Source organism: Periplaneta americana, chromosome 11 (assembly GCF_040183065.1).
Source record: "Periplaneta americana isolate PAMFEO1 chromosome 11, P.americana_PAMFEO1_priV1, whole genome shotgun sequence".
NCBI classification, from domain to species: Eukaryota; Metazoa; Arthropoda; class Insecta; order Blattodea; family Blattidae; genus Periplaneta; species Periplaneta americana.
In genome coordinates this window covers 25047305-25063867 of record NC_091127.1, presented here as the reverse complement: position 1 = coordinate 25063867, position 16563 = coordinate 25047305, and the positions used below count along the sequence as shown (strand labels likewise).

Genomic DNA, 16563 nt, shown 5'->3' with positions numbered 1-16563 from the left:
CCGGATCCCAGTAATCAACGTCACTTTACAGATGATTTTCAATAAATCTTAGTATTAAACAATCTCTGATATAAGACTAATCCATAATATCATATAGCAGGAGCTATAGCATAACGTAAATAATATAAACAAGTGTTAGAAAAGTTTTAATTAGGGATGATGAAATAAACAAGAATAGTTTTAATTAACGATGATGAAATAAAAAAATAAACATGAATAATTTTAAAAGAAAAAATTAGTGTTTTATATTAGACGTGTGCGTAAAAGAAGTGGAACTCGTTGATGTAAATGGTGTATTCCTCAACTTATTCAGGATTTCCGAAATGTGGTCTTCATTTATTTGCAAATAGGGTTTCAGGGAAGATGCATAGGTATGACCAGTGATCTTTATTAATTCTTGTTCTTGAATGCCAATGCGAGTCATATTTGAAAGTGCTGTGCATCGACTGGATTGGTTTGTAATTTTCTGTTATTTTGACGTCCAGACCAATGCAGTTTGAAATGTTGGCAAACAAAGAAACAAATGCTAGGATATGGTAGTGATAAAATTAAACAAATGCTAGGGACGCGGTAAAATTAAACAAATGCTAGGGACGCGATAAAATTAAACAAACGCTAGGGACGCGATAAAATTAAACAAACGCTAGGGACGCGATAAAATTAAACAAATGCTAGGGACGCGATAAAATTAAACAAACGCTAGGGACGCGATAAAATTAAACAAACGCTAGGGACGCGATAAAATTAAACAAACGCTAGGGACGCGATAAAATTAAACAAACGCTAGGGACGCGATAAAATTAAACAAACGCTAGGGACGCGATAAAATTAAACAAATGCTAGGGACGCGATAAAATTAAACAAATGCTAGGGACGCGATAAAATTAAACAAACGCTAGGGACGCGATAAAATTAAACAAACGCTAGGAACGCGATAAAATTGTGCGATAAGCAGCCATGATTGGTTGAAATACGTCCTTTCGTACATTTTTATTGGTCAAAAGTAGTATGACGTAGTAAAAGTGTAATAGTCTGCAAAAAAAAAAATTAAAACATTAAATTCAGATTATTTTTACCTATCTGCTTATATAGCAATCAGTCATTTCTCTCGGGCCATTACCGCAATAGAGTGCTTGAAAGATTGGGCAAAGACTATTTTTTTTTCCTGCTTAACTGTGCTTCATCGAAGGAAAATTAATAATAATAATAATAATAATAATAATAATAATAATAATAATAATAATAATAATAAAACTAATAATAAGTATAGCCCTTGTATTTAAAACTCTTACTTGAACTTTTTCACTTCTATACTCAATCTCTTAAAAATTATTCTATTAACTTCATTGACTACTTTTCGTACTTTCCTATCGTGTCCGACTACTCAACATTTATAATTCCATATCCGTTAGAGCTTTGACTTTCTCTTCCCATCTAATTTTAACTCCAAAAAGAAATTTTCCTAATTTATGCAGACTGCTGGCGTTTAGGGGACCATTCATTTTTTATAAGCTACCATAGCGTTTATTTGTCGAAATTTTTTATCCACCCAACCGTTTCTCAAATCATTCGTTGCCTGACACAGAAAATTAAAGCATTCGTGCGCTAAGCGAGGGATCCCGGGATCTATACCCGACCACGGAAAACATTTTTTCCTTGAAATTATTCAAGCCTGCTTCACAGGGAGCTTCTACCTGAAAGCCAGATTTGTAAAATTAAAGAAAGTTGGAGCCGAATTAAAAATGCTTATTTTCTATCTTTTTAAATAAAGACTTATTCACTTTGTTTCATTTCTTTGCCCCTGTGCATAATTTCCGGTTAAAGGAACTCGTCGACACGGGATTTGAATAAAATTCGTCCATCAGTAGAAGAGTAATTTCTGCACACAATATTTTGTGTTTGTATTTCATACAGAGAAAGTGTAAAACATTGCGATACAAAATTGATAAGTGCGTTATAAAGAAATGATGGAGAAGACGGGATGAAGTCGAGTTTTTTATATTTCTGAAATTCTGTTATGCATTTAACACAAGTGTTTTGCATACCTATGTTTACACGATGATATTTTTAGAATTACAAATACTGTATAGTTTTCACGATATTTTTTTGCATTGAAAATATAGAGTAATAGCAACAAGAGAGTAAGATTAGGTTTTATGCGCGAGTGGAAATTTCAGAGCCCAAGGCGAAGCCGAGGGTGATAATTTCCACGATCGCATAAAATCTGTTTACTCTCGTGTGATGTACAATATTTGATCCATTAATGGTATCTAAATTTCATTACTGTTATCTAAATTTAGTTTTAAATTGAACGTCTTTCTTTGTAATGTCTAGTTTGTGAATGAATGGATTTTATTGTTGCTAATGTGTTAGTTTTCATTAAAAAATTAATTCTCCGCTGTGAATTAAAAACTTTTTTCCACGGTAGTACGTGAAGTTGCATTTTACCCACTGTTATCTGTGCGTAAAATGCTTTAAAATACTAGTACCTAAAATGTAAGTAATCGCTTTACGCACTGCTATTCATTTTACGCACTGCCAAAGACAATTCAATATTCAATGTACAAAGTTCATTCAGTAAGAAATGCATTATCTGGATCTTTCATGACGTAAATATTACACGTAACACAAATAAGTAACAAATGTAACATTCATGTTTACATTTTAGCTCGTAGTATTCTGAATTTACATCTCTAGTACTCATTGCAACGAGATGTAGCATTCAACTTTTTATAACTACTTTGTTGTATATGTGGCCTATTTAGACGGCCATGAAATTGTGATCATGAATAAAATAGGCTGCAATCCATGGATACTAATTTTTTAATGATTCTGAGTTTAGATGGCCGTGAAATCGTGATCTTATATCCTGTCCAACTTGACATATTTATTTAATGTAAATCTCTGCTATCGTAGAAAAAAAAACATTTTGGTCCTCATGTTTTTTTTTTAATTCGTCTCCGCCTCATTTCACAAACTTTACACTCGTGCTAAAAGAGAAACTTTACGAACTTGTATCATTTTATTTTGTTGGGTTATTTTACGACGCTGTATCAACATCTCAGGTTATTTAGCGTCTGAATGAAATGAAGGTGATAATGCCGGTGAAATGAGTCCGGGGTCCAGCACCGAAAGTTACCCAGCATTTGCTTGTATTGGGTTGAGGAAAAACCCCGGGAAAACCTCAACCAGGCAACTTGCCCAGACCGGGATTCGAACCCGGGCCACCTGGTTTCGCGGCCAGATGCGCTGACCGTTACTCCACAGGTGTGGACAACTTGTATCATAAAAAGCTAATAATTTACTGCTGTGAATAAAGTAATTATTTAGGTTGCTAAGGACAGTGAAAGAAAGATCGGTTTAGATAAGAGTTATGGATGATTTTATTTTTCGAAGAATAAGAGGTAACTAAATAACACCAAGAATAAAGTTTATTCATGCTCAGCCATTTCGGTTAATGTATTTATTACGCATTGAAGGGAGCATTATATTGCTTAAAAGATGAGAAAAAGTTGGTGTTATAATGCATTTGCTACATTATAGCAGCTAAGATGATTGAAAACGAAGATTTTGACGTGTTCGTGGATATAAATATTGAAGAGTTATGGTGAAAAACTTCTCTGTAATTCTTTGGTATTGTTTTGTCTTATAGCAGCATTAGTGATATTATTGTAGTTGTGATAATAATCCGTTTCTCTAGCAACCAGTCCCCGTGTAGTAATATTATTTGTGCGAGATCGTGCGTATTTGCTTGGATTCCGCACAAAACCAATCCGCGGAAAGTCTAAAATTCCACATTCAGTATTCCCAACCTAACACACATAACAATTTCCCTCTTCTTACCTCTTAAGTGACATATTGATTTTACTGCTTTAGGCTTTTAACATATTATTTTTAGAGACGTTCAATATAGTAATAATTATAAATTGGAAACTTACCACTGCAATTTCACCTAAATTGCACTGTTAATTATTGTTTTTAAATATTTGCAAAAATTAAGTAAACTCTACAACTCCACTAAAGTTACTGCATTTCGTGATGCATGTAACATTAAGGAAGCCGTTTGTTTTAAGTTCGCATTTATAGACTGGGGGAAAAAAAAGACAGACGTATATCACGGCCTGCTGGAGTATAGTAAACACAGAAAACATTTTAAAGCAACAATGTTGAAGATAGATATTTTTGTTTTGCAAAATTGCCGTCATTGAACAGAAACCGAGATGGAGATTTGATTGCAACTAATTAGAAATTCCTCTTTCAGGTATGTACTAAACGATCTTCGCACAAAATAATGTGCGATACACGAGCGTTATGTTTTCTTTAAATTCTCGGAAATTAAAAGAGCTCAACTATGTTTCGCTTCTTCAAACTTTTCCTCGAATATGAAAACTTCAACATACCGCTCTTGTAACGCATATTACTATTAAGATACTAATGTCGCAACGTTTCATTTTACAATACGAGATTTTGATAACCAGTCTAGTATTGTAATATGAAGTTCCGATATGTGTATCGTACGAAGTTTTATCCGTTTTGATAAGAAAAATTAATGTATAATTGAATAATGTCTAAATGTAAAATTTTTATGGCTTGCTACATACATTTGCTTCTGTAGCTAATCGATTGATGCAGAGGACCTTGTATGAGAAACATTTGAATGTTATTATTGACTGTATTGTAACCGTGACTAGTCAATATAAATATTACAAATATGAGCTGCTGCTATTGATTTATTAATTTCAACAAAATCGTAACAGAGGTATGAAGAGGAATTTGATAAGTTTAATAGTGGTGTGAGAAAAAAAGGTAGAGAATGTTTCTGAAAAGGTTATGCTGGCATATCTTTCAATTAATTTTGAAAATGTTACCATTAATGTGTGTAACAAATAAAATTTTTACTTTACGACAATCACTGCGGTAAAGTTGGTCATTACAATACTCGTTTCAATGTTGTTATGTTTCACTTTACATTATCAAAGAGGATAAATCCAACTTACAAGGCCTTTCAAGAATAGCGATAAGTACAACAAAAAATACGACTGTGTAACAAAAATACAGTGGAACTTCTGAATAGCGGACACCGCCAGGGAAAAATTAATTGTCCGTTATTGAGAAGTGTCCGCTATTTAGAAAATCGTTAGTATGTACTGTATACAGTACATTAAAATTTCTCGTACATATTCAACACTATATTTTACAGTACAGTACAGTACCGTAGACAGTGAGATTGTGAGATTGTTTACAGTATTCATCCAAAGCGAAATTTCAGATAAAGGCATCTTATTTGCTCTAGCACGGCAAAACCATTCATATGTTAACTTGTCAATGGCAATCCCCTCAGTTTTAGGAAAAGCTTTTTTTGTGTTCTCATTTGCATTCTCAGTGTATGATTGTAAAATAACATCCTTGTTTTTCAGAATTTCACTAACCTGAGTTTTTTCCCACATTAAACTTTGTGGCCAGCTCACTATGCTTTACAATATCCACTTTCTCTTTTAGTGACAAAAGTTTACGTTTTTGTGACATTTTTAATGTGACTGTACTTCCGAACACTCAACTTGGCAAACTAAGAAAGTACGGACTGCTCACGTACAGTATCACAACTAACAACTGTGCTGCTTACCTTCAGTAAAGTATAAGAACGTTCAAATGCACGATAATGATTGTTGCAAAGAATTCCGTTGGAATTCCATTTAATTTACAACCGTCTTTTTCTGTTTTTTTTTCTTTCATGCTGTCCGTTATTTGGAAGTTTTAATTGTTGTTGGGAGATACATTTCAGTGTCCGCGTCCGTTATTGAGAATGTCCGCTATTTGGAAGAATTTTATCATAAGGGCCAATGTTATTTTGCAGGGGAATTTTAAAATGTCCGCTATTGAGAGGAGTCCGCTATTTGGAAGTGTCCGTTAAGGGTATATGTACGTGAACGACCACAAATGTTATTAGAAAATGCAGGCTATAAATTTCTAAAATTTTATAAGGAAAAGTAACTCACAATTGGACAAAAATTACAAGATACCAGAACAAGACTTATTAGAACTTAAATATCTGATAAAAGTATAAAAAGGTTACTAATAATATTTTTCAAACCAGTTTTATCAAAGTATGAAATGAAAAAAAAATTCTGCAGTTACATCATTTGGTAACTATAACATTGTTATGATCTCTCTGACATCTTTAATATTTTTCCTGCATGTAATAAACACTTATTTCTGAAAAGTAGACTACTCTCAGACACGTAGAGTTGTTTATTTCAATACAGTTAATTTTTTATTTGTCCTGTATAAAATATATTAAAATTTACATAATGTTTTGTGACCTAATTTTCCTATTTTCAAAGAAATTGACATTATTTTAGTCTACCTTTTGCGTAAATGTATGTTAAATCTGTGTACAAAATTTCATAATTCTGTCTCTAATGGTTGTGGAGTTACTTACTTACTTACAAATGGCTTTTAAGGAACCTGAAGGTTCATTGCCGCCCTCACATAAGCCCGCCAGCGGTCCCTATCCTGTGCAAGATTAATCCAGTCTCTATCATCATACCCCACCTCCCTCAAATCCATTTTAATATTATCCTCCCATCTACGTCTCGGCCTCCCTAAAGGTCTTTTTCCCTCCGGTCTCCCAACTAACACTCTATATGCATTTCTGGATTCGCCCATACGTGCTACATGCCCTGCCCATCTCAAACGTCTCGATTCTTATTATAGGGATACGTAACAAGCTGTTTTTTTACGGTGATGGGTTGTTAGCTCTTCGCCCAACCCCCAAGATGGAGGACCACCCCTTATCGGCTGTCCACGACTGCTTATTCAATATATTCGCGGATAGAGGAGACGGCCTCCAGATATGGAGGGTACATATCTGGAGGCCGTCTCCTCTATCCGCAACCTGAGGACGCGCCATGCCGTGGTGATAGGGACCCACAATACATGGAGAAATCACGCAGCCCAGTGGAGTTATGAAATAATATGTGTGAAAATTTTCAAATTTTGAAAAATTTAACTTAAAGTAAAAAGTGAATTCTAAAAAAAATATTAGTAACTTTTTTTATACCTTTATCAGATATTTAAGTTCTAATAAGTCTTGTTGTGGTGCGTTGTAATTTTTGTCCAATTGTGAGTTCATTTTATTATAAAATTTGTAGAAATTTAGAGCCTGCATTTTCTGGTAATATTTATGGTCGTTCACGTATACATACCCTTAAGGGAAGTTTCACTGTGACAGTATAGACCTACCTACACACTATCTATGGATAATTGTGAGTGTTACGAAATACTCTGCCCCAACATGTTTTCATGCATAGTAATTTTAAGAATATTTGTACCTGTAGAGCATGCGTTCCTGACGATCGGCCTCCACGTAGATGCGGTAGTACATGAAGATCATAATGACGCCGGGCACCCAGAAGGACACACTAGAAGAGATGACGGCGTAGGGTTTGTTCACTGTGAACCCGCACACGTCCTGGTGCTTTTGACGGAACTCCAGGTGTTCCTCTGTGGTGTACCACCCCATGAAGATGGGCACGAAGGACACCAGCGCAGGAGAGCACCAAACGACGGCCAGCATGATGGCGAGTTTACCGTGGGTCATGATGAGAGGGTAGTCTAGCGGTTGCACGATGGCGTAGTAGCGGTCGACGCTAATGCAGCACAGATGCAAGATGGACGCCGTGGAGAAGTACACGTCTAAAGAGTTCCACACGTCACACATGAAGTACCCGAAGAGCCAAGTGCCTCCAGTCAGCTCGACGCTGGCGTTGAAGCACATAGCACAGAGAGCCACCAACATGTCGGCAAGGGCCAGGGACACCACAAAGTAATTGGTGATAACGCGGAGTTTCCGGTGACGCATGACGCTGACAATCACCAAAAGATTGCCGAAAAGCGCCGCCATGATGATGAACCCCATGATGGACGACTTCAGCGCGATAATGAGGAACTGCTCCCAGGAGTCTTCCTCCAGGTCTTCGCCTGGAGCTTCTATCCAGCTCTGGTTCGTGTGGTTCAAATACAGCGGTTCTGTAGTGGTCGATATCCTACCTCCAGTCTTGTTGAAACTCTGGCTGATCACAATCGTTTTCTTATCTATAGGACCACTGATTTCCATTGTTAAAATAGTTAGAGCGGCTATCTCATAAGTTAAGGACTGAAGTTAACTCTGTGGAGAATACAATCTCTGAAACCTTTCTCTGTCCTGCATTCTACAGCTCTTTACTGCCTCGATCCGAATTTTGAAAGATTTTCTAACCTGAATAACCGAAGCAAAAGTTTTGTAAGCTGTGGATTCATTCTTGTCAGAGTTGTGTTTGGTTAAGAGAGATTATGTTACAAAGCAAGGAAGTTTCTAGAATTTCCTTTTCTCTTTGCCTATTGTTGGAGAGTCTGTTATGCGGGCCTGCCTCCTTTCCAGGGGAAGTGAATGCTCTCGGAACATGTTTATGTATCAGACAAGTTTCTAAGTTATCTCTAGATACGGACACCGCAAAGAAGAAGAAGACGAAGTAATATCCACTCTCCGGATGTACTTGTTGGCGTTTGTCAACATTTCTAACATGGCACCAAGCACAATAAAACTAAATTCGAAGAAAAACAACTAATAAACTCCCATTAAAGTGTTCTAACTTTAACGCTTTAATCATTTCTAAATATAAATTAATATCTAATCCACTATATAATCATCACGCCATTGATATGATTTGAGATTAAAAGTACTTTTATGGGATTGGGGGAGGAAATATATCCTACCCGTTAAAACGACACTCATTTAGCTAAAATTAACACAGATTTTAAGTACAGTTATCTATCAAGTGAAGTTTCCACTTATTTTTCGTGCTACGTTTTGATTGATTATACATCCAGTTACCATGGTAATCTTGTATAGATATTGTCTTGAATATTTGAAAGACGATTTGCCTTCTTTCTCTCACTTGTAAATGTACCTGGAATTTTTTCTAATTTTTATGGTACGAGAGATCGCGAACACACGTATATCAATGCAGAAGAGCGTCCCTTCACATCCCACTCACGTGTTTGTTCGGTTAAAGTTCACAAAACTTGCGATAATGTCACCTTCGTCTGCAGATTTTGAACTTAAATTGGTAACAATAACACATTTAAACACATCTGTAGACACTGTCTATGTTGATTCAGTCTGGAAGTGTGATGTTCACTTTTTTCACACGGTAAATCACACGCGTACTACTAACACGGATATACAGTAATTTATTATTGATTGGATCTTTCCGTAGTTCAAAAGTTTACAGATAAAAACTTTTACGATATTGATTGTCGTATATTTTATGTCCCGAAATAAAATTTGACGTTGCTTTCGAGTTTATTGTAATGAATGTAATTGAAGCAGTGTTTAAAATATAATCGTTAATATATTGTCATTCAGAGGTGAAAACTTTCCCCGAAATTGATAGTTCGTGAAAAATAAAATTAAAAAAATCACTTGGTAGAATAAAAATTTATTTTCAAAATTTACACAATCCTAGTAAACAAATGTCATTGTTGTCAAATATAAAATATTTGGAAACTGTGTTGTCTTTTTATAACGCTGCTTAATCGGAATTCCTAACTTGAGTATTACATTAATTTTTGTTTGGTATTGTCCACAAAGCGCTATAATTTTTTCATTAAACACGGGGAAATAGTTTAGTCTCTGAAACAAGCGACAGACGACGGGCGTCTGAATGGTCGAAGCGCCGCGGTGTCTGTGAGGGGCTCAGGCTTCTAGTGTGTCAGTTGTTTCTGCAGGCGCTCGGCTATTTCCGCTGTAGTTTGCGGAGGTGTCCGAAGTTCCCCACCGCCTGTCTGAGTATGCCTTTATTTTTGTTTTAGGTGTGTGTATATATACAACGGTGGATAATTTTGTGGTTTAACATGGATTTTTCCCGTCCCTCCTCTCCTACACCATAGGGGTGGAGTTATATCACGAAATATTAATGGATGTACGAAGGGGTGGGGGAGGAAGAAATGGCGTGGGGGTGCGTACAATACCGATAGAAATGAAAGATTAACTTCGGTTGTGCAGTAGCATAGGTTTATGTAAATTCTATTGAATGTAGCAATATTTATTAACTTCACTAGCTCTGTCTGCTGTACTTATTAAAAAACTGAAACTGAAAACTGAAATTTCTTTGTTTTGTTAACTATGTCATACTTGTGGATTAACTTCATACGTTAAAAATCTACATGATTCTTAATTATATAATTGAAGGAGTTTGTTGCGTTGTACACCAAGCAGAATACGGTCGTGAGTTCGAATCCCGACACACGTTTGTCAATTTTCCTGTTGCGTCATTCGGGGTCCAGCTTTAAGATTACCGCTAATCACGGAAGTTTCACCATGCGCATTTAAACTAGCTTAAAAAGAAAGGTAACTGTGTTGCCTGTATCTAAACTATTTACAGGTAGATGATTGAAAGCCAGGCCTAAGGTACAGTTATCCACATACGACATAATAATGGGTCTTGCAGCGTAGCGCCGTGGTCTAAGGCATCACACCTGGACTCGCGTTACGAAATGAACGCTGGTTCGAGTCCCCGTGGGGAAGAAATTTTCTCATGAAATTTCGGTCAGTGTATGGGACCGGTGCTACCCACCATCGTGATGAATTTGGGGGAATCATCATGATAACGCTAAACTTCCGTACTAGATAGATGATCGTCCATCTCTGCTGAGGCATATGAGAGAGACAGAGACAGAGACAGAGACAGAGACAGAGGGCGGGATGGGGAGGGGGACCTGAAAATTCTCAGTGTAGATTTACACTACTGTTATATTTCAGTTTCATATTATAGTTTGTAGTACTTAGTTCTGGTTGAGTGGTAGAGAAGGCCTGAAGGTCTTAACTCTACTAGACGAATAAATAAATAAGTAAATAAGTAGCCTAAATAAGTAAATAAGTAAATAAATAAATACATAAATAATACATAAATAAATAAATTAATAATAAATTAATAATAATTAAATAATAAAATAATTAATGATTAATTAATAATTAATTAATAAGAAATTAGTTAGTTAATTAATTAATTATGGATACATTAATTAATGACTTATGGGTTAATTAATTAATAATAAATAAATTAATTAATTAATATTAAATTAATTAATTAGTGATCAATAAATTAATTAATAATATATAAATAAATTAATAATAAGTGAATAAATAATAAATGAATGTATGAATAAATAAATGAATAAATCAGTAGTGAATGAATAAATAAATAAATAATGGATGAATGAATAAATAAATAAACAAATAAATAAGTAAATAAGTAGATAATAATAAATAAATAAATAAATAAATAAATAAATAGGTAAAGAATAAATGAATGAATAAATAAATAAGTAAATAATAAATGAATGAATAAATAAATAAATAAGTAAATAATAAATGAATAAATAAATAAGTAATAAATTAATGAATGAATAAATAAGTAGATAATTAATAAATAAATACATAAGTAAATAAATAATAAATGAATAAATAATTATTTAGATAATAAATGAATGAATGAATAAATAAATAGGTATGTAAATGAATAAATAAATAAATGGGTGAGTAAATAAATAAATAAATGAGTGAGTAAATAAATAAATGAGTAAATAAACAAATTAATAAACGAATAAATAAGTAGATAAATAAATGAATAAATAAGTAAATGAATAAATAAGTAAATAAATGAATATATAAGTAAATGAATGAATAAATGAGTAAGTAAATGAATAAGTAAATAAATTAATAAGTGAGTAAATAAATGAATAAGTAATAAAGTATATAAATGAATATATAAGAAAATAAATAATAAATGTAATAAAATCAATAATTAGTAAATAAGTAAGTAATGAATAGATTAGTAAATAAGTAAATGAGTAGGTAAGTAAATAAATAAGTAAATAAACACCTAATAATATTCCTAAATTGCTAAGTAATTTTAATGTTTTTGAAAAGTAATAGTTATTTTCTTAAACATTACTAAAATGTGTGATGTATTTTGTTCAGCGGGAGATCGTTTACCTGATAACTAAAAAGTACTTAAGCTCCCCCATGTGAACAACATTATTCTGAAAAATTTACTGTAGGATGGGCCTATATCGTTTATTTTCAAATTGTAATATTGATTAATATTGATCAAATTAAAAAATATATGAAATGAATATTTTTTAAAAATAAACTATGAACTTTACATTAAAAATTTAGTGCATGTTTTTCACATGGGAGAATAATACATGCATGCAAAGTTTAATTAAAATATCGTAAGTTCTTGGCAAAATGTGTAACGCACGTCCATCACCATATCCGAAGCATTATCAATCTTTGACGCCCCACAGCTCCCAAACTATGTATTTCAGGATATAGATCCCCACTTCAAAATTGATCATTTTTGCTGTCCTGTAGAACATACTAAAAGTTGTCGGTGTTATTTTGAATAACTCTGTATTCATAAGACACTTGAGTTCCCTATGGAAATTATTAGTGAACGATATGTTAGTAGTTAGTAGTATGGCTAGGATTTTGATGACCTATAAATCATGAAAAAATGTCCTAAAACAATGCATTTATGACCTAAAAATCTAAAAAAAATGCCCTTAAAATTGCCCTAAAATTGATCTTACATAATTGGCTTAGTAGGAAAAGAGGTTTTGTACTACTTAATATTTAGGCTAGTAATTAAATTAAATTTTACATAATTTTTTCTAAGTAGTACACTTTAATTAATTATTTTACCTGATGTAGTTTCCATGTATGATCGTTCACTTCTGCTTCGGCATGTAGACGTGAGGTCACAGTCGGCTGGTCGGTCTTGGCCCTTCATGGGCTGTAGCGCAATGGATTTACTTTACTTTTAGTTTCCGTGTAGTCTACCACAAGGCCACTCTTATCCGGAATTAGCAGGTATAGAGGAGTCTATAAAGAAGGGGTGGTTGGACAATCCATTACATGGGGTGTACTACGTTAAAATGGCAATATTTGTGTAGAAAAACGATTAAAATATTATAAAAATAATGGGTATTAATAGACAAATAAAGAAAATATCAAAGGATATAAATATTATTTTACATTAATAATGGGGATTTATGGCCAAAATTAAATGAAAATGCCTAAAAAATGAAACAGGCAAAAAATGCGAAAAAATGCCCCAACAAATATGTCTCAAAACACTCACTTTATCACATAACATATAAATACTAAAGCAGCTGTGTTTCTGGCTTACTAGAAAAAATATGCAATTTCATCAAAATCCTAGCCCTATTAACTACTACAATATTTTTGTCTATGTGAATAATATGATTGGTAACAGCGTTCAATGGAACTATCTGTTATCCTTTATACACATATAATATAGAACTTATATAATGATCATTAGATTCGCAAATAGCGCAAAGACACATTTTTGAAGAGTGGAACTCTCTTTCCTTCCGAGTTTCTATAGATACGGCCTCTTTTATGAATAGAGAGCGTAGCAAACTATGTAAACCGCAGCCCTAGGGACGTGTTGTTGAACTACAGTGACATCCATATTGAAAACTGTATTTTACAGCCTTCTGTAATAAAGCGAGTAATAACGCCCACATGGTTGTCATGACAATGAAGTTGCATAGCTCATAACATCGATACATAGATTTTATTTGCTGTCAAGTAACACAAGGACTTTCATTGCATCTGTAAAGTCTCTGATGTTAGGTGTGATTTATCTGATTTTGTATTGTTTCTTATTGCTTAATATAATCATGATAGCGTTATTTGCTGTCAGTTCGCTTGTCGCAACCATTAACAAGTAATTATTATCATTATGCTTCATAACTTACCTATAGTTGTTTAATTTTTGCAATTTTAAAATTGCCGTAATAAATTTTGCATAGAAACAGTTTTGATTATGGAGTTGGTGCATAAATTCGTATCGTGTTCTATCGCGTACAAAATGATTTCCCAGAAAACACAAATTACATTATCTTGCATTGTTTATGACTGACTTCCAAAGTTCTGACAGTTTTTAAATTCCACGCCTGAAGAAATGCAGTGGTTTAGAGTTGAAGAAATTGTCAAGCAAATTTTGAAGATCAATTCCTTTATTATTTATTTATTTATTTATTTATTTATTTATTTATGTCTATAAAAGGTAAAGCCCCAATTACAGTAGACAGTACGGATATTTGTTTAAAAGATAGAATTGCAATAACATGAAAAAAGGGATTAAAACAGATACAAATGCAAGATACAAGTGTAGATACAATTTAAAAATGAAAAATGAGAAAAAAAACAGACAAGTAGATACTACCTAAATAAAAGACACAGATATAGATATAAATGAAAAATATATAAGTATAGATATCATAGCCAAAAATGTGAAATGTACCTATAATTTTCAAATTACAGAGTAACAACTAGATAGCAATATTATTTAAAATCAGCTATCTTCAGAATATTGATAAGAAAATGTTTATATTTCATGTAAGAAATGCTGAAATCTAGGTCCCATGTTTTACATATTTCATTGAAATTTGAACACACTTATAACATTGGTAAATTTTTTATGTGCAGAAGTGTTTGGTTTTTTCATAATATAACAATTGACTATTCCTTAAATGTGATGTTCAAGCGTTAATCTGGATTTGTGATAATATTTCGCTATTATCCAGTAGACCGTAGGATAGAATATTCCCCGAAGATTGTTGGATAGAAAGCGGAATGAATAAAAATCTGACGGAGTAACGTCAAAAGAATAGTGTTGATACGGCATAACTTCCCAACCTTACTCTTGGATAGCCACTTTTATAATGTTAGCAGTATGCGGACGGGCATGCTACATAATCATTTGATATCTTCCCAGTCGTTTTTCTTGAATTACGGCCTCAAGGCTATTGAGTTGTTGGAGAGGTTCATCTCAGCAGTGATGATTGCATTCTTCGGAAGCAGTTCATAGTAGATGCCGCCTTCTGTGACCCATAAAAACATAACATTAGATTAAGTGGATGGACAATGGGCGATAAGAATAAAAATGACTATATAGTATATAGGCCTACTGTACTTTTTTTTAGTAAATATTCTTGTTAGTAAGAATAAAAACATCTGAGAACCTACTAATTTTTTATTACGTACTCATAACTTGGAAGCATAGTAGAATATACTCAAGTGTCCATCTTGTACAGTATATATACTCATGTTTGTAAAAATATTAGCTAGTATTTTTTTAATAAGTTCGTTCTCATGTTATTCTGAGTATGGTTTGTAGCAGGCTCAGTTCTGAATATTTGTTGATTTGAGTTCAGTTTAAAGTTGTCTAAAAAAATGGCAGAATTTATGAACGATGTATTGCCTCATGGAAAAATATACAAAAAGACGTGAGCATGTGGGTTAAAAAAAAAAAAAACTTTAAAAGCCTCTAACGCTTCACAAAAGTGAATGTAAATTGGTTAAATACGTATTTGTTCTTTATAAAAAAAACATGACCTATAAAAACATGAATGGCTATCAAATTATAACGTTAGATTGTATTATTAATTATAATTAACACAGTTTATTTTGTAAAATATGAACTGCAAAATGCAATTACTTGCAACTTTAAAATTATATACATTTTCTTGTTTCCTGTTTTATGAACGTGACTTTTCTGATTCACTCTTTCATTTTATTTATTTATTTATTTATTTGTTTAATATTTATGTATTTATTTATTTAATTTATTTAATTATTTATTAGTTTATTTATTTTTAATTGTTTATTTATTTATTTAATTATTTATTTATTAATTAAAATATTTAACTAATTATTTATTTGTTTAGTTGTTTATTTGTTTATTTTCTTATTTATTTATTTATGTATTTATTTATTTAATTATTTATTTAGTTTATTTAATTATTTATTTGTTTATTTATTCTTAGTTGTTTATTTATTTATTTGATTATTTATTTATTAAAATATTTAATTAATTATTTATTTATTTAGTTGTTTATTTGTTTATTTTCTTATTTATTTACGTATTTATTTATTTAATTATTTATTTAATTTATTTAATTATTTATTAGTTTATTTATTTTTAGTTGTTTATTTACTTATTTATTTATGTATTTATTTATTTAAATATTTATTTAATTATTTATTTATTTATGTATTTATTTGTTTATTTGTTTATTTAAATATTTATTTATTTATTTATTTATTCGTTTATTTATTTATTTATTTATTTATCCATTATCAAAATTGCCAAAAATCAAAACACAAGCCACTGCAGCATGCCGATACAATATGAAAGTCTATAAAAAAAAAAATTGAGCATCACGGTGCGATGTGATAGATGACACGAGTATACTCGTATACAGTACTAACTTTTAAACGATCAAGAAGGCTCTGTTGAGATGAGTATATAGTCACGTTAGATAGAATGTTGTTGTTGTTACGAAAATAAGTATATAGTCTCAGGAAGTGCTCATACTCATAAATATAAACCTTTAGAAAGTTCTTAAGTTGTATTCGTTCTACCTATTATCTTTCTCAAGTGAAATTGCTTTTAAGTGTACAGTGGAACTCTTGAGTAGAAATCC

At 32.3% G+C, this 16563-nt stretch overlaps 1 protein-coding gene across 1 annotated transcript; it reads right to left on the bottom strand.

Annotated features, from left to right (window-relative positions):
* Positions 1 to 7315: 7315 nt before the first annotated feature.
* On the bottom strand, positions 7316 to 9296 carry LOC138708682 (octopamine receptor beta-1R-like). Its single transcript, XM_069838769.1, has one exon. It carries the CDS (start codon positions 8114 to 8116, stop codon positions 7316 to 7318), a length of 801 nt encoding a protein of 266 aa, XP_069694870.1. The 5' UTR covers positions 8117 to 9296.
* Positions 9297 to 16563: the final 7267 nt, after the last annotated feature.